Source organism: Hemiscyllium ocellatum, chromosome 1 (genome assembly GCF_020745735.1).
Source record: "Hemiscyllium ocellatum isolate sHemOce1 chromosome 1, sHemOce1.pat.X.cur, whole genome shotgun sequence".
NCBI lineage: Eukaryota > Metazoa > Chordata > Chondrichthyes > Orectolobiformes > Hemiscylliidae > Hemiscyllium > Hemiscyllium ocellatum.
The window spans coordinates 81,180,090-81,204,567 of NC_083401.1; the positions used below are offsets into that span (position 1 = coordinate 81,180,090).

General features: G+C 40.6%; 1 protein-coding gene across 1 annotated transcript in view; it reads left to right on the forward strand.

The window, feature by feature from the left end:
• The window catches only part of ndufaf2 (NADH:ubiquinone oxidoreductase complex assembly factor 2), a 161,463-nt gene extending 137,514 nt beyond the window's left edge, over positions 1 to 23,949 (forward strand). Inside the window, exons 3-4 of the mRNA XM_060830259.1 lie at positions 4,135 to 4,175; positions 22,700 to 23,949. Of these exons, the coding sequence (XP_060686242.1) occupies positions 4,135 to 4,175; positions 22,700 to 22,954 (296 nt within the window). The 3' untranslated portion in view covers positions 22,955 to 23,949. The remainder of the gene's footprint in view (positions 1 to 4,134; positions 4,176 to 22,699) is intronic.
• The last annotated feature ends 529 nt before the right edge of the window (positions 23,950 to 24,478 follow it).

A 24,478-nucleotide genomic window follows, 5' to 3' on the forward strand; every position in this document is an offset into this window, starting at 1 on the left:
GAAAGGTGTTTTACTGACTGGAGAACTTTGACTAGTGATGTATCACATTGATCAGTGCAGGGATCCCTGTTGTTTGTGAAGTATGTATAAAAGATGTGGAGGAGAATGTTGGTGGTCTGATTAGTAAGTTTGCAGATGACCCAAATATTGAGGGAGCTGGGGATAATGATGTGGATTGCCAGAAGACAGAGTAGGTTGTAAATAAGCTGAAAACTTGGGCGGAGAAATGGCATGTGGAATTTGATCCAGACAAATGATGCCTTTTAGGTCTAACGCAGAAAGGAAGTCTACAGTAAGTGGCAGAACTCTTAATATCATCAACATACGGAGTGACCAGAAAAGGTTTACCGTCATGTTACCTGGTTTGGAGAGTATTAGTTATGAAAGATTGGACAAACTTGGTTTGTTTTCACTTGAACGTTGGAGGCTAAAGGGCGACCTGATCAAAGATTACAAATTTATGAGAAGCATGGATAGAATTGAGAGTTGGTGTTGGTTTTCAATTACTAGAGGACATAGTTTCAAGGTCAAAAGGGATAAGTTTAAAGGAGATGTGAGAGGCAAGTATTTTTACACAGAGGGTGGTAAGTGCCTGGAATGTGTTGCCAGGGGAGGTGGTAGAATCAGATGCAGTAGTAACATGTTAGAGGCATCTTGACAGAGACATAAATAGCATAGAATAGAGGGAGCAAATTACTGCAGGTGCTGGAATCTGTATTGAAAACAAAAAAATGTTGGAAATCCCAGTGGGTCAGGCAACATCTGTGGAGAGGGAGCAAGCTAACTAGATGACTCTTCAGAGCTCTGATTTTCAGCAGGGAATAGAGACATATGAACTGCATAGAGCAAAGGGTTTTTATTTTGATCCAGAGATCCAGTTAATGTTATGGGAAAACCAAAGAACTGCGGATGCTGTAAATCAGAAACTACTGGAAAAACACAGCAGGTCTGGCAATATCCATGGAGAGAGATCAGAGCTAAACTTTCCAGTTCTGAGGTAGGGTCACTCCACCCAAAATGTTAACTCTGATCTCTGTTCATGGATGCTGCTGCACCTACTGAGTTTTTCCAGCAATTTATGTTTTTGTTGTTGTTGTTAATGTTCTGGAGACCAAGGTTCGAAACCCATCATGAGATCAATAAAAATATCTGGAATGAATAGAATAATGATCACCATAAAACTGGTTCACTAATGTCCTTGAGGGAACCTTCCTGGTCTGGCCTACATGACTTCAGGCCCACAACGTGGGTGACCCTTAACTGCCCTCTGGGCATTAGGAAAGGGCAATAAATGCTAGCCTAACCAGTGATGACGACATCCTGTAAACAAATAAATAAGAAGTTCCAGGATTATTAACCTAGCAAGACTGAAGGAATGGAGACTTTCAAGTCAGAATAGAGTAAGACTTCAAGGGAAGCTTGCACATGGTGGTGCTTCCATGTCCTGGTTTCCCCTGAGAGAGTGGATAGGCTCTCAATTTAATGTCTCACTGAAGTATTAACCTAGATTATGAGCACAGACCCTTCTGATTCAGACGTTGTTACCATTGAGCTAGAGCGGATCTTATTCAGTGTTACATGTTATTGTCAGATCAGCTTTGAAAAGCAAACTCTCCATGATCAGTATGCACATTCTCTAATTGCATGATGCACCCAGAATGCTGGTGTCACCTTGTCTCTTCAGAACAACAATTTGATTACAATGCAGTTTAATTTGAGTGCTCAATTCCATGATCATTATTGTATATTCTCAGCCAGTCCTCACATTAAAGCTTGATGCAAAGCTCATACATACTAATAAGCATGCAAATTAAAAAGTGAACAAAGAGCATTCAAGTCTAGAGGTATGCTGATAGTATGACCTTCAGCTCATTATGTGAATAATTTTTAAAATAATTTCAAAAGGGCTCGATTTGACTCTTTAACCCACATGAACACTTTTGCATTGGAGTGCTTGTAAATGCATTGTTATTCCCACTATAAAGCTATATTTGAATGGGCTACTAGATTTTGTCTTTCAAGCAGTTCCGGCAGCACTGTTTTGGCTCAAAGTGTGGCTTAGATTATTCAGAATACTACATGAAATAAGTATTAATAATAATTTTTTAATACTTGGAAATTCTATTGAAAATGTTAAATCCTGTTACAATCTATTTTACATGTGTGGTCAGTAATTCCATTTGCTTCTGTCTAATTTTGAATATTAGTAGATTTTTTTTTCTTTAGTTTTACTTATACCTCTTTTTTTTTGCTCTTTCTTTTCCTTCCTTGTACCTTTTTTCTTCGTTATTATCATGGCACTAATATCATCTGTTTAGCCCTGAAAAATTGTGATTTTCAATTGTTTGCTGTGCTTTCTATCCAATATGCTTCCCTAGTGTTAGCCAGACACCTATTCCTGATCATTAGAAAGAAGATGAATATTAATAATCTTAGGAAAACAAAATGAATGTCAGCTTCATATTTATATTTTTCTTTGTGGAAATGTTAATATTCCAACAGTGCGGTTGTACTGAAGTGATTGATGTTCTGTTTCTACCCATGATTCCCATAATTATTATTTGATCTTTAGTCCTAGGAGAGAGTGAGCTGAAATGAAGCACTTTCTAATTAGAAGAAAGATTTGCACTCATCATGTCTTTCCCAGAAACTAAATAAGAAGGCGTACCAAAACTAAGAAAACACAGGAACTAGGAGAGCAATAAGTTTTATTTCATTTGACCCATTCATTTTAGAAGGAGAAAGTGAGGTCTGCAGATGCTGGAGATCAGAGTTGAGAGTGTGTTGTGGGAAAAGCACAGCAGGTCAGGCAGCATCAGAGGAGCAGGAGAAGTGACTTTTCGGGCCGGAGCCCTTTATCAGGAATGGATGATTCCTGATGAAAGACTCTGGCTCGAAATGTCGATTCTCCTGCTCCTTGGATGCTGTGCTTTTCCAGCAACACTCTCTCAACCCTGTTCATTTTAAGGTATGATACCATGAGTATGACTACACCAAGCTTTTGCTTTCCGAATTGTGGCCTAAGCCCTCGGGTATTAGTAGGTTGGACTTTGCACAGTTGACCGAGGAAGGCTTACTAGGTCACTTCAAAAGGCAGTTAAGAACCAATCTCACTGCTGTGTATGTGGAGTCACATATGGGCCAGACCCAATAAAGATGGCAGATTTCCTTCACTAAAGGATATTAAGGGACCAGATTGGTAATCCAATCTTTTCATGGTCCCAATCAACTGTGACTAGATTTTTAAAAATTTATTTTCTTTTGGCCTTGCATTATTACTAGAAGTCAGGAGATAGTGCTATATTAATAATCTCACAGTCAAGTAGTTCAGAAGCCCAGGCAACTACCATTGTGACATGGTTTGAATCCTACCATAGCGGCCAGTAGCATTTTAATTCAATTAAATCAATAGATTAATAAAATGTTTGGAATTGGAACCTCATCTCAGTAATCTCAACTTTGAAACTATGGTCAAATATTGTCAGTGCCTGTCTGGTTGGTCTTAACTAATCTGGCCTCGGCGTGACTCCAGTCTTAACTGACCTTTCAAATGGCCTAGCAAGCCACTCCGCTCAGTATCCCTCAAGAATGGGCAGCATATGGTGATCTTCCCAGCAATATCCACATCCCATGAAAAAGTTACAAACTGCACTCAATGTCATTATGAATGACCGGTCAATCATAATTGGTCAAGCAGACAAAGACTTCAGTTTCATTCAAAGAGTGCCATGTTAAATGATGGAGCACTGCCTCACTGCTGAACTGTAAACCTAGATTCTGTTCCAGTTAAGTCTTGAACTCAGTATCCTCTGATTAAGAAATGATAATGCTAACAATAAGCAAAAGTGGCATTAAAAATGCCTTGTGATCCAGAATCAAATGCCAAGAACCCAATAAGAGCAAATGTAACTTTTTTTTTAAATGAGGCATAAATCGAAAATATTGAAAACAGAGAAACTAAAGAAAATGCTGTTCCCAATGGGTTAAGACTGCTTAGCAGCATTCCCTGAACGATTTCTTAGGATTAACCATTTAATGGCTTAGTATTTATTTATTTTCTAAACGCATCGAAAGATGTTACAGTATATTTGATTCTCTTTTAGTAAAGTTTGATTTTTATTCTGTTTTTGTCAGCTTGGATACGAGGGCGTAGGGTGGACCCACCAACTATAGAGGTATGTTTCAAGCCGTTTTATTCTTCTTTCTTTTAAAATGATTATAAAGTTGTAACTTAAAAATATGTAACAAGAAAAACAAATGTAATATATTAATTTAAATCATATCGAACTAAAAAAGGTACCCTTTGCTTTAAAATGGTGGATATAAGATCAATGCTCACAATCTACTCCTTATCACTGAATCTGAAAATCTTACAATGCAGAAGGAGCCCTTTCAGCCTATTACGTATTATTTTTATGCAAATTATTGTTTAATGCCCTCTTAAATGCCTCAAATCAATCGGTTTCTTCCATATGTTCGGGTAGTGCATTCTGTATCTTTACTCTTCATTGTGTAAAGAAGTTTGTTTCTCTCACATAAAATTTACTTCATTTGCAAATCATTGTAAATGTATGTCCTTTTTTGTTTCTTTTACACATGGGAACAGTTTATCCCTGTCTATTCTATTCAGCCAACTGATGCAATTGAAAACTTCTAACAGATCTTTTCCTCTGGCTGTCTTCTCTATGAGGAAAATGTTCCCTTCATCCTCAATCTACCTTCACAACTGAAGATTTTCGTTAGTGGAACCATTCTTGAAAATCACTCTCCAACGCGCATTCTCAAATGCGTTCGCATCCTTTCCGCACTGTGGTGCTTAAAACTGTGCGCAGTACTCCAACTGAGGCCAAAAAATGTCTTTTACATAATCAACATTATCTCCTTCATCTTGAACTCTATACCTCTATTAATAGAGACATAGAAACTAGGAGCAGGAATATGTTCCATTTAGCCTATTGAGCTATGTCTACCATTTGTTGTAGTCGTGGATGATCCTCTAACTCAATGCCATGTTCTCTCCTATACCCCATGATACCTCTAAAATCCCAAAACAATCTTTCTTGAATATAGTCCCAACCCAACAGCCTTCTGTGGTAGTAAATTCCACAGGCTGACCACTTCTAGAGCACCGATGTTTTCCCATCTTGGTCCTAAATGTTCTATCCTGTATCCTGAGACTGTGACCCCTGGTTCGAGATTCCCTCTAAAGGGATACATCTTCCTTGTATCTGTCTTGAAATGTTAGAATCTTATGTTTCAATCCAATCCCTCTTGTTCTTCTCAATTCCAGTGAATATGCACCCCGTTAAACTCATACAACAGTCCTGCTATTCCTGGTATCAGGAGAAAGTGGCCAAATGTTTGATGAGTTGACCCAATATCTCCTCATGTGGCTTAGTATCTTCCTTTCTTCAATAAAGCTCTTGTGAATCATCTTAAAACATTTATTACTTTATAAACACAATGCAAATATAAGAACTTGATAAAATCAAACCACTGTGGATGCTGGAAATCTGAAGCAAATACCGAGAATGCTGGAGACCCTCAGCAGATCTGGCAGCATCCATGTACATAGGCACAAAGGTTATGTTTCTGGTCTGGGATGACTGAAGTTCTGAAGAAGGGTCAGAATGCTACCACACCTGCTCAGTTTCTTTGCCATTCTCTGTTTTTGTATGTAAACATAAATTGCTGTTGAAATTTTAGCTTTTACCGTATTCCTATCTATAATGCCCCTAGCATTTGTTTTGCTCGCTGAAAAATCCAATTAGAAGTGATTGAAAGCAGTTCATATACATGCACATTTATATGATAGTGCAGAAGCAATTTACAAGAATTGTTCCAGGAATGAGAAATTTCAGATATGACTTAAGAAGTTGGGACAGTTCTCTTTGTAGATGAGAAAGCTGAGAACAGATCTGAATTTCAAAATTATGAGCAGACTGGGTAAAGAAAATTAAGGAGAAATTGTTCCTGCTTGTAAAAGAATCTTGAACCAAAGGGCAGACATTTAAAGTGATTAGCAAAAGCAGCAAACATGATGTGAGAAAAAACACTTCTTTTTACAAAGCAAGTAGTTTTTTATGCACTTCTGAGACGTAGGCCACCTCTAGGCTTACCTCTAGTTGCCCTTAAGAAGGTGGTGGTGAGCTGCCTTCTTGAATCGCTATGGTCCATATGCTGTAGGTTGACCAAGAATGCTGTTATGGAGGAAATTCCAGGCTAAATGATGAGGAATGAATTTCTTTGAGAAGTACTGCTAACCTTTCTGCTATGATGAAATGGCATTCACCATGAAAATGGACACCATGGAGTTTAGTCTTTATTGATCATTGAGGACAAGGCCCTTCTCACCAATTTATAAAGCATAATTTCCTGGTTTATCTTAGTTGGTTTCTTTGCATGTGATATCTGAAGCAGGTGAAGCATGAATTTACCAACACTTCATTCAATCTAGTCTACTGTATTTGCTGCTCACAATGTGGTCCACGGTACACTGGGGAAACAAGTCTGTGTGACTGCTTTGCAAAACACCAATGTTCTGTATGCAAACATAACTCTGAGCTTCTGTTTGCCTGCTGTTTCCAACACACCAGTGTTCCCTGGCTAACATCTCAATCTTGCGCTTGCTGCAGTGCTCCAGTGAGAGTCAGCACAAGCTGGAAGAACAGCATTTTCCCGTACACCTCTTTCCATGTAGTTTACCCATCCCACACCCCAAGCCCAGCGATGACATGGGCTGCCTTTAGCAGAGCCAAATCATTTTCACCTGCATATGGTGTCCGTTACCAGATGTGTTTTCTTCCTAGCATCTGCCCCTTTGTTTGTCTAACTGCTGGTCTCCTTCTCCAGGCTCCACCTTCTCCTATCCATTTATTTCTTTTCTCAGCACCCCCTGTCTTCAGCATGTATACCACCTTTTCCCAGCTTCTATCAATTCTGAAGACTAGAATTGGTCACTAGACTCAAAATGTTAACTCTTCTTTCTCTCCAAGGAAGCTACCAGAACTGCAATTTCTGTTTTTGTTTTATGAAAAAATCTGTGCTGAATTTTCCTTAAATTTGACTAAGTGTCAATTTTGTGGCATTTTACAGAAGCACTTCCCCTTGTGACCCTGAGCAATTTCTTGTACAATTTATGTTACTCACCTCATTAAAATTCACTAAATGCCTCCAAGACACCGTGCTATTATGGGTTGTGCTATAATAGAAATACTCACCATTTGTTCAGCAGGCGCTATATTTAAACACTAGCTACACACCATTCTAAATGCTGCAAGTCCAGAATTGATCTTCCCAGTTCTAATGTGTGAAGATATCCAAAGGGGACGATTGACAGAGGAAAGTTGGCATTCCTGTTCACGGACAAGGACCAAAAGGGCAGGGGAGTGGACAGGAGGTCATCCCCTTTCTCCAGGGCAGCCAGAGAAGGTCACAGCACCAGACCATGCCACACTGATGTGAAGTTGCCGTCTGGGTTAGTGCGGTATCCATGGTCTAGAAAAGTGTTGGAAGAAAGTTAATTGCTTACGCAAGGGTAATGTAATCCTATTACCTCACACTCACTCTATCTCTTCTTCTTCTTCTTCCACATCCAACCAGAACTCATAGTTTACCAGTCTCACAATCACGTGTAACATCTTCCCTAAATGTGTCTCACTTATCCATTCCTCCCAGATTACTAACCCTCCTTGCCCTCTGCACTTCCTAGTCACTCACTGGGGAAATTTCACCTTTTCTCTACCCGCATTTGGAAGGTTACCTGAGGAGTCAGACAACGAGCAGGATTGTGAGAGTGCAGCACAGAGTGGAATATAAATTGTGGCTGAGGCTAGAGGCCTACACCGCTTACCTTAGAAATCGGGGAGGCATAGAACCTTGGAAACAGCAGCTGATGCTAAGTTTGAAACAGAGTGACATCACAGAAAAACCCAAATGCATTGCTTGGTAAGAAACTGCAGTTTGGCATTGTCTACAAATTGTTGTCCATTCGAAAAGTGTTTTTGAAGTCCAGGTCTGAGGAATTCAAGTTGGGGACTCTGACTTAGAATTATAGAATCCCTACAGCGTGGAGGCAGGCCACTCATCCCATCAAGTCCACACCAACCCTTCAAAGAGTAGGCCACTCAAGCTCACACACCTACCCTATCCCTGTAACCCTGCATTTCCCATGGCTAATCAATCTTGCCTGCACATCTCTGGACATTATAGGCAATTTAGCATGGCCAAACTGCCTAACCTGCACATCTTTGAACTGCAGGATGAAACTGGAGGAAACCCATGCAGATGGGGAGAATGTGCAAACTCCACACAGTCACCCAAAGGTTAACTCGAACCCAGGTCCCTGGCAGCATGAGGCAGCAGTGCTAATCACTGAGCCACCATGCCATCAGTAACGTATATAAAACTTATACAAGAAATTAGAAACCAATCTCATTATTGAATGCGGATTACAAAATCTTGTCAAAGGTCATCGCCAACCAGGTCAGGTCTGCTCTGGGATCGGTGATCCACCATGACCAACCTGTGCTATACCGAGCAGGAAGATCGCTGAGAGTCTCTCATTCCTCAGGGATATGATTGCCTACGTGCAGGACAGGGAGGTGGACACCTGCCTCATCAGCCTGGACCAAGAGAAAGCCTTTGACAGGATATCACATACATATATGAGGGATGTCCTCTCCAAAATGGCTTTGGGGAGGGAATCGGTAATTGGATCAGACTGCTCTACACCAACTGTCAGTGCAGTCTCAATCAATGGGTGGGAATCAGATAGCTTCCCAGTCAGATCTGGGGTCAGGCAGGTTTGCCCCCTCTCTCTCCTGCATTGTCTGTGTGTTGCATAGAGCCATTTGCTGAATCCATCAAGAAGGATGCGAGCCTGAGAGGGGTGACTATTCCTGGCAGTGGGGCCCTGCAGGTGAAGGCCTCCCTGTACATGGATGACATCACCGTTTTCTGCTTGGATCCGCTGTCCGTGCACAGACTCATGTGCATCTGTGACAAGTTCGAGTGGGCATCAGGGCCAAGGTAAACCGAGGCAAGAGCGAGGCCATGCTCTTCGGGAACTGGGCCGACCAATCCTCTATCCCCTTCACCATCAGGACAGACCACCTGAAGGTGCTGGGTATTTGGTTTGGTGGGGCTGGGGTGTGCGCCAAGACCTGGGAGGAGTGGATCAGGAAGATGAGACAGAAACTAGGCAGATGGGAGCAACGGTCGCTCTCCAGCGCTGGGAGAAACCTGGTCATCAGGTATGACGCATTGTCAGTATTGTTATATGTGGCACTGGTATGGCCTATCCCCAGAAGCTGTGCCGCCGCTGTCACCCAGGCCATCTTCCACTCACGTGGAGATCAAAAATGGACCGGGACCGAAGGGACACAATGTACGAAGTTCTGGGCAATGGGGGGCAAAACACACCCAATGCCACCCTCACCCTGATGGCCACCTTTGTGTGTGGCTGCCTCAAGCTGTGCGTGGATCCCTGGTAGGCAAACACCACGTGTCACTACGTACTGAGGTTCTACCTATCCCCGGTGTTGCGAAGGATGGGCCTGGCCTCGCTGCTGCTCCAAGTAGTTGGACCGTTCCGTATCACCTGTCCTTCATGGAGAAGTTTATGAAGCAAAATCCATCCAGAAGTTGTCAGCACATAGTGTCCTGGAGACCCTTCGGGAAAAGGAGAGGGCGGATCCTATCGAGCGGTTCCCTGGGCAGACTGTCAAAGTCATTTGGCAGAATGCCTCATTGCCAGAACTTTCCAACAAGCACCAAGACATGGATTGGTTGCTGGTGAGAAGGGCTCTGCCTGTGAGATCCTTTATGCACGCCCAGACTCTCTGCCGCACCGCACGCTGCCCTCGAAGTGGCTGCGGTGGCGACGAGACTGTCACACACCTCCTTCTGGAATGTGCCTATGCAGAGGAATTCTGGAGAGGATTGCAACATGACCTCATCACTCCGAAACTCAATCCCTCTACCAATAAAAGCTTAACACACCGTATGCCTTCTTAACAACTATATCAACCTGGATGGCAACTCTCATGATCTATGTACACCGACACTAAGATCTCTCTGCTCATCTACACTGCCAAGAATCTTACCGTTAGCCCAGTACTCTTTATTCCTGGTGTTCCTTCCAAAGTGAATCACCTTGCACTTCTCCACGTTAAACTCCATTTGCCACCTTTCAGCCCAGTTCTGCAGCTTATCTATGCCCCTCTGTGACCTGCAACATTCTTCGGTACTGTCCACAACACCACCACCCTTAGTGTCATCCAAACATTTATTAAACCATCCTTCTATGCCCTCGTCCAGGTCATATAAAAATGACAATCAGCAGTGGACCCAAAACAGATCCTTGCAGTACACCATTACTAACAGAACTCCAGAACAAACATTTCCCAGCAACCAGCACCGCTGTTTTCTTTCAGCAAGCCAATTTCCGATCTAAACTGCTAAATCACCTCAATCCCATGTCTCTGTAATTGTTGCAATAGCCTATCATGGGGAATCTTACAAAGCGCCTTGCTGAACTCCATATACACCACATCAACTGCTTTACCGTCATCCACCTGATTGGTCGCTTTCTCAAAAAAACTCAAGTTTTGTGAGGCACGACCTACCCTTCTCAAAACGGCGTTGACTAACCCTTATCAACTTATTCCTTTCTAGATGATTATAGATCCCATCTCTTACAATCTTTTCCAAGAGTTTACCCACAACCGAAGTAAGGCTCACTGGCTTATAATTACCAGGGTTGTTTCTACTCCCCTTCTTGAACAAGGGAACAACATTTGCCATCCTCCAGTCTTCTGGCACTATTCCTGTGGACAATGGCGGCAATAAGAAGAAAGAAGATGGTAAAAAACAGGGAGGTGTAGCATTGTTAGTCAAAGCTGAAAATGTGTTGCTGGAAAAGCGCAGCAGGTCAGGCAGCATCCAAGGAACAGGAAATTCGACGTTTCGGGCATAGGCCATGCCTGAAACGTCGAATTTCCTGTTCCTTGGATGCTGCCTGACCTGCTGCGCTTTTCCAGCAACACATTTTCAGCTCTGATCTCCAGCATCTGCAGACCTCACTTTCTTCCTATTGTTAGTCAAAGACAGTATTACTGTGGCAGAAAGGACATTTGCGGTAGTATGGGCTGAGGTTAGAAGCAGGAAAGGAGAGGCCACCCTGTTGGAGTTTTCTATAGGCCTCCGAATAGTTCCAAAGATGTCAAGGATTGCAAAGATGATTCTGGATTGGAGCAAGAGTAACAGGATAGTTGTAATGGGGGTTTTAACTTTCCAATATTGACTGGAAGTACTATAGTTCTACTACTTTAGATGGGGCAGTTTTTGTCCAATGTGTGCAGGAGGGTTTCCTGACACAGTATTTAGACAGGCCAACAAGGGGCGAGGCCACATTAGATTTGGTACTGGGTAATGAACCTGGCCAGGTGTTAAATTTGGAAGCAGGTGAGCACTTTGATGATAGTGACCACAATTTGGTTATGTGTACCTTAGCAATGGAAAGGGATAGGTAAATACCGCAGGGCAAGAGTTATAACTGGGGGAACTGGCACGGCAACAAATCAGAGATAAAAACTCTGTTTATTCTAGCTCCAAGTTTCCATTCTAGCTCCCTGAATTTCTGTTTTTAATCCCCATCCCCTTTCCTATCTATGTCATTAGTCACCCCCTCCCCCTCAAGGATCCCAAAAATACGATCCAGGATATCACGAACCATGGCATCTGGGAAGCAGCACACCAACCATGAGTCTCTCTTGTTTCCACAGAACCTCCTATCTGTCCCCCTAACTTTGGCATCCATCCCACTGACTAATGCTCTGCTCCTCTCTCCCCTTCCCTTCTGAGCAACAGGGACAGATTCTGTGCCAGAGACCTGGACCCCATGGCTTACCCCAGTAAGTCGTCCCCCGCAATAGTATCCACAACAATATACCTGTTGTTGAGGGGAATGGCCACAGGGGATCCCTGCACTGCTTGCCAATTCTCTTTCCGTCTCCTGACGGTAACCCATTTGCCTTTTTCTTACACCTGAGGAGTGACTACCTCCCTATAACTCCTCTCAATAACCCCCTCCACTTTCCAAATGATCCGAAGTTCATCCAGCTCCAGCTCTAGTTCAGTAATGCGGTTTTCGAAGAGCTGGAGCTGGGTGCACTTCCCGCAGATGAACTCAGCAGGCACACTACGGGTGATCCTTACCTCCCACATTTTGCAGAAGGAACATTCAACTGCCATAGCCTCCATTCCCACTATTCTAAATTCCCAAAGAAACTATTGAAAAATAAATAATAAAAAGTAAACTATTTACCTTACCAATCCAGCACACAGAACCTTTTTTTTTGCTCGGAGGAGGAGGAGGATGGGTGGGAGACACTACCTAAGTGCAAGCACCCAAAAATATTTCTTCACTTACTCAGTAGTCCCGCGTCTGCTCCTGCTCAGCATGCACTCCGCCTATTCACGAGGTAGGTTTTTAAAGCACTTATTTACCTTCCCGGCAGCCTCGCTCCCTCTGTCCTCACTGCTCCTGAATAAATGGAGGCCTGACTCTCAAGGTAAGTCCCTTTTAAGTGGAAAACTTACGTCCTGGCAGCCTCCACTCCATTTTCCCCCTCTCCTTGCTGCTCCCGAGAAAATGGCAAAATATTTGCAATTTTATCCTCTCCTTACTATGATCTGAGGCTCGCAGCAGCTTCAAGAAGGCCACTATCATCCCATTTCTAAATTTGCCTGACTGTCTTTTACTCCAACTTGTTTTGCTGTTTCTCTATATGCCATATGAGTGGTGCCCTAAGAATCTAACAGCAGAGAAGTGAAAATTTAACAGCACTCTGACGCTATCTGAAGGATAGTGATAGGGCTGTGATAACAAAACAGAGTCTGCCAAAATCACTGTGGGCCTACAGACTTTGGGTATACGTTTGGAAATGGAAGAGTGAAAATAGTTTAGCGTTGAACTATATGTATCTTCTTACAGAACAAAATAGTCATTCAGCATTGAAACAGACCCTTTGGTCCAATAGTCTATGCCAACCATGTTCCCAAACCAAACTAGTGCTATCTGCCTGCGTTTGGCCCATAATCCTCCAAACCTTTCCTCTTCCAGGAGCAAGATTGAAGCATCGGAGAAGCATATGGCCCTGGTTTATATGATGATTTTGAAATGTACACTTGTGAATTAACATAAGCAGACATTATTAAACATAACTATATAATTAAGGGCAGGCAATGGCCTTGTGATATTATCACTGGGCTGTTAATCCAGAGACCCAGATAATGTTCTGGGGACCTCTGTTTGAATCCCACCATGGCAAACGGTGGAATTTGAATTCACTGACAAAACAAAATCTGGAATTAAGTGTCTAATGATGACCATGAATCCATTGTCAATTGTTATAAAAACCCATCTGGTTCATTAATGTCAGAAGTCACACGACACCTTGAAATTGCAAGCTTTCGGAACATGACTCTTTCATCAGGTACCTGGCAAAGGAGCAGCGTTCCAAAAGCTTGTAATTTCAAATAAACCTGTTGGACTATAACCTGGTCTCATGTGTCTTCTGATTTTGTCCACAACAGTCCAGCTCCAGCACCGGCACCTCCACATCCTACCTTCTGTTTGGAGCAGTAGGATCTTGTCTCTTAAATGTGTGGTTCCCCATATTTAGCTAGGTCATTACAAAGGGGAAAACCATCATAGGAGGTATCATTATGTGCTGCAATGCATGCCTTTTACTGTCTGTGTCAGGATGGCATTAGAAAAATCTGTGTGAGAGTAGACCATAGATGTGTTTAATGGAAAGCTAGATGTAGATTTATAGTTAACTAGGCATATGAGAAGTAAAAGTTGAAGGATATATTTTAGAAAAATAGATGAGAATTTGGAGGAGGCTGAACACCAGCAGACAAGAGTTGGGTCAAATAAAGTATTTTATGCTTTAAGTTCTATATAATTGAGAAGCAAGTCCAACTGTTTATAGGCAAGATATGTAAAAGAAGGTCACAGCACAAATTACCACTGAAACTCACAAGCTCCTCATTTATAGCTGCCTCATTTGATGCCAACAATAATTAGTCTTAACATTTTCAGTCGGCCATTCTATGGGAGATTCATTAACAATATATAAAAATGTTTAACAGTATATTTTATGATTTGATCAAAATACTTTGTTATTCTCTCTCACTCTCTCTCTCTGTCTCTGTCCCTGTGCTCTCCAGAAATGGGTTCAGCATCTTTATAGTTCAATGCATTTTATTACAGGGATGTCTCATCCAGAATGTCTGCACAGTTTGAGGGGCATTAATGCTGAAAATTGCAAATACTGCAACTTTAATATACATACTGGGTTATGCTCTTCTGGCTACATCATGTGAACCCTGACAAACAGCAAGCAACTGGCTTCATTGAAAAGCTATCTTATGATTTATGTACTTGCAAATGAGTGTATTATTAGTCTGGCGCTTATTCAAATATGAAAAAACCTTTTGAAACAAAACTGGATTTGCAAAAAAGGATCAAACAGGACAAGGTATTGTCCCTTCAATAACAACAGCTATTCAGATTAATTTGTTGATTGTTATGATGTTTTTATAAAGAAAGACTAAATTATTACGATTTTTAAAAGCTCATCAAAATAACAAGACCATGACAAATTTTAATTAAAGTCTTATTAATCTGAAGATATGTACAATGATCCACGATGTTCAATGAGTATGTTAAACAATGGTTGTTTCAGATATTTACTATTGGCAAGAAAAAGCATGCTAGGCAGCTCTGCCGACAGACTGAAACCCCTTACAATTATATTTATTCAACTGTTTAATTAGTAAAGTATTAATGAATATGTTTGCACTTCATACTACACAAATATGCTTCGTGTCCCTTTAAATGTATATGAGTAGTACTAATAACAGTATTTAAGATTAACTTAGTTGTACAAATGGTAAAATAAGAAAAACTTGAATATTGTATCACAGAATCTGCATCTTTCATTTAACTCCAAGTCACAAGCAAGTCACATAGTTTGATCATGTTTTATTTTATGGTTGCAATGATTAACCCTTTGAATGCTATCTACAATAAATAATAAAGTAGGCAAATAAATTGATTTTGTTAGGCATACAGTAGGAAAGGTTTTGAGGTATAGTGGTGAATCTTGGTGGAAGATATTATTTCAGAGAAATGTATTCTCTGCCAGCCTCTCAGCGACATGCATATAAATAACTATTATCAGGAACCATCTGCTGACTTGATGCAGTTCTCCCTGTGGGAGATATTACATGTCAATGTTTTGAATCGTTTCAGACTCCTATCCAAGTACACGAGCGTGTAAATGTACAAGTCTGTTACTATTTCAAATCCGGACTGCTATCTCGCTAAAAGCAAAGCAATACCTTTTCGTGCAACCTGCCTCAAAACCTCTCGTTAGAAATCAGTTATGACAATACGTGAAAGTAATGGTTGATTTGTTGAAAAATTAACTTGTTCAAAGTTGTTTCTTAAAAGAGAATTTCTCTATACCAAATTCATTTGGTTTTTCTAAAGTCTAATTGTCAGCCTAATTCATTGTCACAAATGAACAACTTGTTTCAGTTGAAATTGGTAAACATTGTGTTGAAAATGTAGCAGTTTTCAACTATAACAAAAACTAAGTTAAATTCAAGGATTTTTTTTTCAACATTTAAATTTGATTTGATTTATTGTCCCGTGTATTTATTACAAATACAATGAAAAGCTGTTTGGTGTCACCACGCTCCAGCACCACCTGGAACAAAGAGTCACCACTCTCTGGTGCCATCTTGCCTCCATCAATGCAGCCGCCGCCGCCGTGAGTTCATGCTGACCAACTTTGCTGATGAAGCAATTGCTGGTGATGCAGGGACCTGCACTGGGACCACACTCGCCACCGTCACAACCTCCACCATTAGGTATCTGGGCCTAGCCGCAGACCTGAAGCCTTGACTCAGCCTGCAAGTCTGAACCAGGAGATTAACCCTGAGATCTATTCTTCGCTCACTGGAGACCTCAGACTAGACTGGAGCTGCATTTGCCTTGTCCTTGTGTTACTGCTGCTGCCACCAGATGCCTTCTCCTTCAGCATTTACTCGGCCTTGCTGCTGCCGGGCCACCACTCCTCCATGTTCGTCCACATTCCAAGGAGGGCCCCTCTCACTGATGCCAATGCTGATTCAAAGGCCAATAATGTCCAGGTCTTGATTAAAGGATTCGGAATCTTTACATAATTTGGTCAGAGATCCCATAAAAAGAAGTGTTTCTTTGCCACACAAAAGTACCAGGCTGTAAATTTTGCATCGCCTGTGCATTTTATACTCCACACTGAGCACACTGGGTCACAACTGCATACAAGTCACATGTTGTTTTTCTGTTTTGGTCTTGATGCTTTACCAAAGCTACAGTCCCAATTGAAAATGGTCAGAATAGTGACAGTATGCATCATGCGTGGTCTGCATGGATCCTCAATCAGTTATACCAAAAACCTTGGATGATTTTTGGTCTGTCTTCAGTAATTACAGAAGTCTCTGATCTAGATGTGGCTACGTTAGTCTCAGAAACATAGCTTTCGTTTTTTTTATCCATCACAAGCATAAGATTATATTCTGTAAATGTAAACATTTCTGCTATTTTGGTTTCTTGAAATAGGAGCCAAATGCCATGTAAGTACCCAAAAAGTACACAATGTATATTGCTAAGGTGTTGTAATTATTCTCTAAGTAGCAGATGATATCACCTATTGGCTGGCCAAAAAATCTCTCTCATTCCAGCACAGGACCACCAATCTGAAGAGTAATGGTGCCACAGTTGGTCTATGCATTTAACTGTGATAAGACCAAGACAATAGTAACAAGGCCTTCCCATCACCATCAGGCAACAGAACATCAATGATGTTGACTTCTTACCTACTTGGAACATCTCCAGAAAGGGTGATGGGAAGGTGAGCATCCACTCGAATGGATGTTGAGTAGCACCAGTCTTCCAGCAACAATACTATTAACCCACCCAACCCAACCAGTCTGTAGTAGTACCAAATACAGTTAATTCCATGAGACATGGAAAAGAGCAACAAGTTGGACACCTTCCACCAGTTTTCCTACATAAAATCTGGAACATCACACAGAGAAACAACATTACCCTTAAAGAGGTGCTACAGAGAATTTGTCAGAGGTGCCTTCAAGACATTATGGCCAAAATATGATTGAGATTGACAGGACACATACTTCACTTCCTGGATGTACACCCCACTAGAGTGGAATTAGAATGGACACTACCAATTGGAAAAAGAAGACAGGCCAATACTTTCCAAAACAAAAGCTCACTGAAAGTCTATGGGAAAGTATAAGTGCTATAGAACACTTGTATGTTGCTGACCTTGTATTCTGGTATGAGTCAGTCCTCAACTTAAAGAAGGCCCAAGATCATGTACATGTGATATTTGTGACCTCTCATAAAACCCCTTATTTGAGCGTACTTATATATACTAACTTCCGAAGAATTCACTTTTAATTGTCCCATTTTATTTGACTTCACAATTTGTCCCTTGATTAAATAGTATGTAAAATTCCTACCAAAATGACTAACGCAACAAAACTATAGTGAGCTCCAACCACAGTTCTGAAATAAATCAACAATTGAAATGCTTTTTTTAAATTCTATTTACTGTACGCTTTTGTAGTTTAGAAGCAGTAGCACAAACACAAATTGAATAGTTTGCACTAATCAGACTGAATTTACATTTCAGTGTCAAATCTGGATCCCATTGTCATAGAAATAATGAATTATAGTATTGTATTTAATTGTGATAATATGTAGTTTAAGTTTTGAACTTCTCTGTCATAATTTCAGTATTGCTAATGAAAATTAGCATGATGTGGTTTGTCTTGTTACTTTCATTTCAAGATATCACTTAAGGTATATTCTTCTCTTGTCACACCTGTGCACAATTAGTGTTAATATAATTCCCCTAATTAGAATAGATGGTCTAGGACTGTTACTACAACACATTTAAGAGACAAGATAAACACTAACAGAGATATGTACTCTGAGTATGGCAGTGCTTTTCAAACATTGATCTCAAGGGAATACCCTGAGATACAGTAGATTTATTCTACAATACATCATGAAAATACATCACACATTGTTCTTTGTTTTCCAACTTCATTATTGAAAAAATGTCTTTTCCTTTTAACTCAGTCCCTAAGGCTAATTTTTTTTGCAAGACCATAAATGGATTCAGATGTAGGACCATTTAATATTGTCCCTCTGGTATATGCCCGAAACGTCGATTCTCCTGCTCCTTGGATGCTGCCTGACCTGCTGCGCTTTTCCAGCAACACATTTTTCAGCTCTGATCTCCAGCATCTGCAGTCCTCACTTTCTCCTAGTTGATTTTAACCTACTGCGAATCCTCTTGCAAGGATGCCTTCCTTGAAGAAGCTCTCTTTTCCTCCCTCTACAAGGATTTCAGTGAGTCCCTTTCTCACTGCACCCCCCAGGTTGTCATCTCTGCCCTGCATTCCTAACGCCCCTCCCCCAAGTCCCCCCTCCCTACCTTTTATCTTAGCCTGCTTGGCACTCCTTCCTCATTCCTGAAGAAGGGCTTATGCCCGAAACGTCGATTCTCCTGCTCCTTGGATGTTGCCTGTCAGCTCTGATCTCCAGCATCTGCAGTCCTCACTTTCTCCTCTGGTATATCACCTATGATCTAAGAGCAACCAGCCTTCAGCTACCTTTCTGAAATCTGATTTAACCTGTTAATCACTTTTTTAACATGTATCCATGAGATGTGAGCGTCGCTGGCTGGGCCAGCATTTAATGCCCATCCCTGACTGGTCATGAGAAGGTGGCAGTGAGCTACCTGCTTTATGTGCTGGACTCCATTTAGAATAGATAGGCCTGCAACACTGTAAGGGAGACTGTTCCAGGACTTTGACTGAGTGACTCTGAAGGAACAGCATTATATTTCCAAGTCAGGCTCTGAGTAGTATCCTCCGAGAAGGTAGTGGTTGTGGATTTGGAAGGTGCTATCTAACAAGTCTTGTTGAATATTTGCCGCACATAATGTAGATGGTACACACTGCTGTTATAGAGAGAATGTTTGTGGACTGGGGAGTGGTGGTTTCATGGTGATATCACCAGACTGGTAATCTACTACCTAAAGCTAATGTTCTGGAGACATGGGTTTGTATCCCACCACAGCAGATGGTGAAATTTGAAATGAATAAAATCCAGGATCGGAGTTAATCTATTGGTGACCATATAACTATTGTCAACTGTTGGAAAAGCCCATCTTGGTCATTGATGGGAAAGGAATGGAAATCATTGTCTGCTGTCTCACAATGCCTCAAAAGAATTTTTAAATGGCTTTGCTCCCCCCACTTCCAATTGTACCTACCTACAAATCTATGAAACCTCCCTTTGAGTTCTCCATTAGATTAGATTAGACTTACAGTGTGGAAACAGGCCCTTCGGCCCAACAAGTCCACACTGACCCGCCGAAGCGCAACCCACCCATACCCCTACATTTACCCCTTACCTAACACTACGGGCAATTTAGCTTGGCCGATTCACCTGACCCGCACATCTTTGTGACTGTGGGAGGAAACCGGAGCACCCGGAGGAAACCCACGCAGACACGGGGAGAACGTGCAAACTCCACACAGACAGTCGCCTGAGTCGGGAATTGAACCCGGGTCTGCAGGCGCTGTGAGGTAGCAGTGCTAACCACTGTGCCACCGTGCCGCCCTTAATTCTTCTGACTCCTTCCTTTAATCCATTGTATTTCTGAAACTCTCTTCATAAAATCTGTCTTTTCCTCCTAGTCTATCTTTGACATGACATTTTTATTCCTTCCATCTTTGTACTTTGTTCAATGTTATATGGAATGTAATTGACCTTTTATAATACTTGATTTTGTTAAAACTCTGAATCAGTAAGCATTTTAAGCATATTTTGTCTAATTACACTGCACTGAAATGAAACATTTAAGTGCAGTGTGTATTCTAATCCAATGAGCAAAATGGGGATCTGAAAGATGGCAGGTACCTAATTGAGTAAGGTGTTGACCTTGAGTAAATTCTGCCAGAAAATGTGATAAAAACAGGTTCAATAGTAATTTTGAAACAGGAAATAGAAGTGCTATGGAGAAAGGAAAGAAAATTAGTATAATCTTCTTTGGTTCTGAAGAAAGGTTATTTTGGACTTGAAACGTTCAGTTTCTCTCTCCACAGATGCTGCCAGACCTGCTGAGTTTCTCCAGAATTTTGTTTTTGTTTAGATGTCCAGCATCTACATTTTGTTTTTAATAGAATCAATAATTGTTTGGTTCCATAAGACATAGGAGGGGAAGTAAGGCCGTTCGGCCCATCGTGTCCACTCCGCCATTCAATCATGACTGATGGGCATTTCAATGCCACTTACCCGCACTCTCCCCATATCCCTTAATATCTTGCGCGATCAAGAATTTATTAATCTCTGCCTTGAAGACATTTAATGGCCTCCACTGCGCTTTGTGGCAATGAATTCCACAGACCCACCACACACTGACTGAAGAAATGTCACCTCATTTCCATTCTAAATTGACCCCCTCTATTTCTAAGGCTGTGCCCACGGGTCCTAGTATTCCCACTAATGGAAACAAATTCCCAGCGTCCACCCTTTCTAAGCCATGCATTATCTTGTAAGTTTCTACTAGATCTCCCCTCAACCTTCTGAACTCTAATGAATACTCAGCCCTTCATCACAAACCCCGTTCCGTTAGAGAAACAGATAACTGGTAGAATGCGTAAGCACTCAAAATGACAATGAGGGAAATGTTCAGCAGCTATTCTATCGAATGTGTGCAATACCACTTTATTGTGACGCTGTTGGTCTTAGTATTCTTTTCTGCTCAACCACCAGTTGCTGCCGTGTTGATGAACCAAGTTTCCCTCCAACTGAACTTCAGCAAAGCTGGGAATAATCCCAATTATATTTCCCAATAGGAAATAGCCCCAACCAATATATCAAGTCTTTGAACTTGATTGGATCAGCTGTTTCGGATCCAATTTATTTGATCCATCCTGAAAGGATTTGACATTGCCCACATTGCAGTATCCAGTTTCTTTTCATATGATACCAAATTATTTGCCTCGTCATTCTGTTCAGAAGTTTATTCCATGTGCTATCACATTTCTTGTGAAAAATAACCTAATGCTAACTATCCTAAATTTACTTTTTGGAAGTTTGAATCCTTGTTCCCTGCTGCATCTCTTGCGATTTAACTTAGTTATATTCTATATTTATATTTTTCTATTCTCCTAACTTTTAAGGAGGGAATTCCAGGATATTGGCCTAGACATAGTGAAGGAAAGGTGGTATATTTCCAAGTCAGGATGATGAGTGGCTTGGAGGAAAACTGTGATGTTTCCATGTATCTGCTGCCCTTTTCTTTCTAAATGGAAGTGGGCACAGTTTGGAAGGCATCGTCTAAGGATCTTGGTGAATTTCCGCAGTGTGTCTTGTAAACAGTAGACGCTGGCTGCTACCAATAAAAGACTCTTTCACTCATCTCCTCCCTCAATATAAAGTTTTCCTTAGTTAGACCATTAACTTTAACTATTTAGCCTTGTAATTCCAGAACATCCTGTTCTTAAATATCTTCCTTGTCTCCCAGCATCAGCATTGGTCTCATTTCTCAAGAGTGCAGTTTGACCAGAAAGCTGTATAATTTGATCACAGTGTCCTCTGATTTGCATGCTGATGTTGTCCCATATTGTATTGGTTTTATTAATTTGTGCTGAGTTACCTATTAATACCTGCAAGATTCTTTTGGCTTCACCCTCAATACCATTCATGCAGTGTTCCTGTGACCCATCTCAATGTGCAACACCTTTGTTTAGTTTGACATTGTAGAAGAGGTGTTTGAAGTATTTTATGTACTTTAGAAATGTGTTGCTGTACTAAGTGATTTAATTAGAGGAGAGGGTGACTACTCAACTGGAGCTATAGTTACCAGTTCAGGTAAGTGCCCATAACATTCAGGCTTTGAAATCCTGCTGATCTAAGGCACTGTAAGTCATTGTTAGAAAAACAAGGGAGGTGTTGGGGATGCAGTGAGCATGGAAAACCTGAGACTTGAAGGGAACATAGGAGTTGATGAAGCTCTCTTAAAACAAATATTTGTGCAAAAATGTTCTGGTTCTTATTAAAAACGCCTAGAACAGCATCTATTGTCATAGCTTTTATTGATATAGCTACACCAGAAGAACTTTCAATGAACACATTTGACTTGAATGAGACATTTTTTCTTCAAGATAAACTTAAGTGCCTCACAGAGTTATTTGAAAAAGCAATCAGTTCTTTCGCTTAATTCTAAATCGTGTGCCTCAAAAGATTGGCAATATGGTGAAATTAATATGTCATGGTTAGTAGGAAAATAATATATTGGAATGAGAGCTGTGAAAGAAGGTAGATCATCTCAAAATAGAGAAATGACTATGTTGAAATATTTTTTGTAATAAATTGGCAATTCAGTGTCTCCAAATATATTTGCTGTAACAATATACTAAGATTGTAATTCTTTTAGCAAACTTGATTCAGTGCAAAAGTAAATAGTTTTGGTTTACATATCCTAATGAGTAATGTTGAAATTTGTGTTTAAAATTGTTTTTTGTATTTGCAAAGGAAATTCTACACAATGAAGAATATAGGAAAATGATTAAGATAAATGCCGATGAAGTACAACAGAAGGAGGAGATTAGGAGAGAAAAAGAATATGAGGAAGGTCTTGTTGCACGGCCAATTCGAACCCAAACCAAGGGACATGCCTCTGCAACTTACTATGGAAAGGATGACCTATCTTCAGAACCCTCAAGTACAGCAAATACCTTCCAGCCAGGTGGCTGGTTACCACCAGAAAACTCAAACAAGAAAAAATAACTTACTTTTGCCTTATGGTTTGAAGACTGTTAACCAGAAATATCTAGCATATAAACAAAGGAACTGTGTACACACACAGCAATTATCTCATTTCTCTAATCCAGCAGTCAAGTGTTTTGTATTTTCTTCAGTTTAAGTTTTTAAATTCAAACCTTGGCACTTGAAGAGTCTTCTGACAAGGTCATCGGTTTCAATTATTCCTTAATTTTTAAAAAAAGTCTGCTTTGCTATGGATAGTTTATTTTGCTTCCTCAAGAGTTAGGGCAAAAGGTTTGCATGAAGTTTGTAAATCATTGCTTTAGTCTAAGTTGGAATTGAAGTATTTAAACAGTTTCAAATATGCAAGCTAGAAATTCTTCTCAACAGTGGGGTGCAGTGAAGGGGGAGCTAATCCTCAGCAAAAACAAAGTACCACATGGACACCTAGAACATCTTTTCTTAGATCTAAAAATTAATTGCTCAGTTGCACCAAATGCCCAACTCTCAAAACTTGAGTTAATTAGCCTGATGTAATGTCAAAAACTTTCTGTTTTACACACAACTATAATCTAGTTGTTGATATTGAGCCCACTTAATAGAAGAATGAATCAGTTACTTCAGTTTACTCAACGGTTTGCAATGCAGAGTAGCGCTGACAACATGAGTTCAATTCCTGTAACAACTGAGGTTACCATTAAGAACTCTCCTTCTCAACCTCTCCTTTCGCCTGAAGTGTGGTGACCCTCAGGTTAAACTATCACCAGTCATCTCTGTCGCATAAGAGAGCATCCCTATGGTCCTCTAGGTTTGTAATAACTTTAGCATTGCCTGTCAGAAAATACTACAGTTAGTATAACAATAGAAAGTCTTGTGCTTATTTTTTTTTAAATACTAATTTTAAAAAAAATTACTGAAACATACTATATGTTTGAAGTAATTCATTTTCCAAAACAATGACACCAGCCTGTATTTATTGTATCGATTACATTTTCTCAATGGCTTGTTAGAAGTCTAGATTGCTGTTAAGTACAAATGCAGTTTAAAATTGTATTCTTTTCCTTCTTTGTTTAAATAATTTTGAGTGTTTATCTGCTGGTGTGTACTTTGCTTGTCGGAATATTTAGTTTTCATTCTACTGGTAAGAATTGTAAATAAATTATTTAATAAAGTTTGCAATATACCAAAATAATTTTGTTTTAATTTGTAACTAATGTGTTGTTGTAATCAATACTTCGTAATGAACCACCCGCATATATAGCATAACTGAAGACACTTATTTTAAACAAGGCCAGTGGCTAAACCCTTCAATTGGTCTGTTGAACTTAATCCCCAAATGCAGTATAGTCCTTTAAGAGTCTGTTTTGAGTTACCATCTAATTTTTTCTTGTTCTCTGTAGGTTATGAAATCATTGCCCCACTTCATGATAATTATTCGGAACTCTTTCTGATGATTGACCCATTTATGGAGTAATTGGCTCTCACTGTATGTGTCACCGAGTGTGTATTTGACCATGGATGATTTTCCTCTGTTGCATCTAATACACA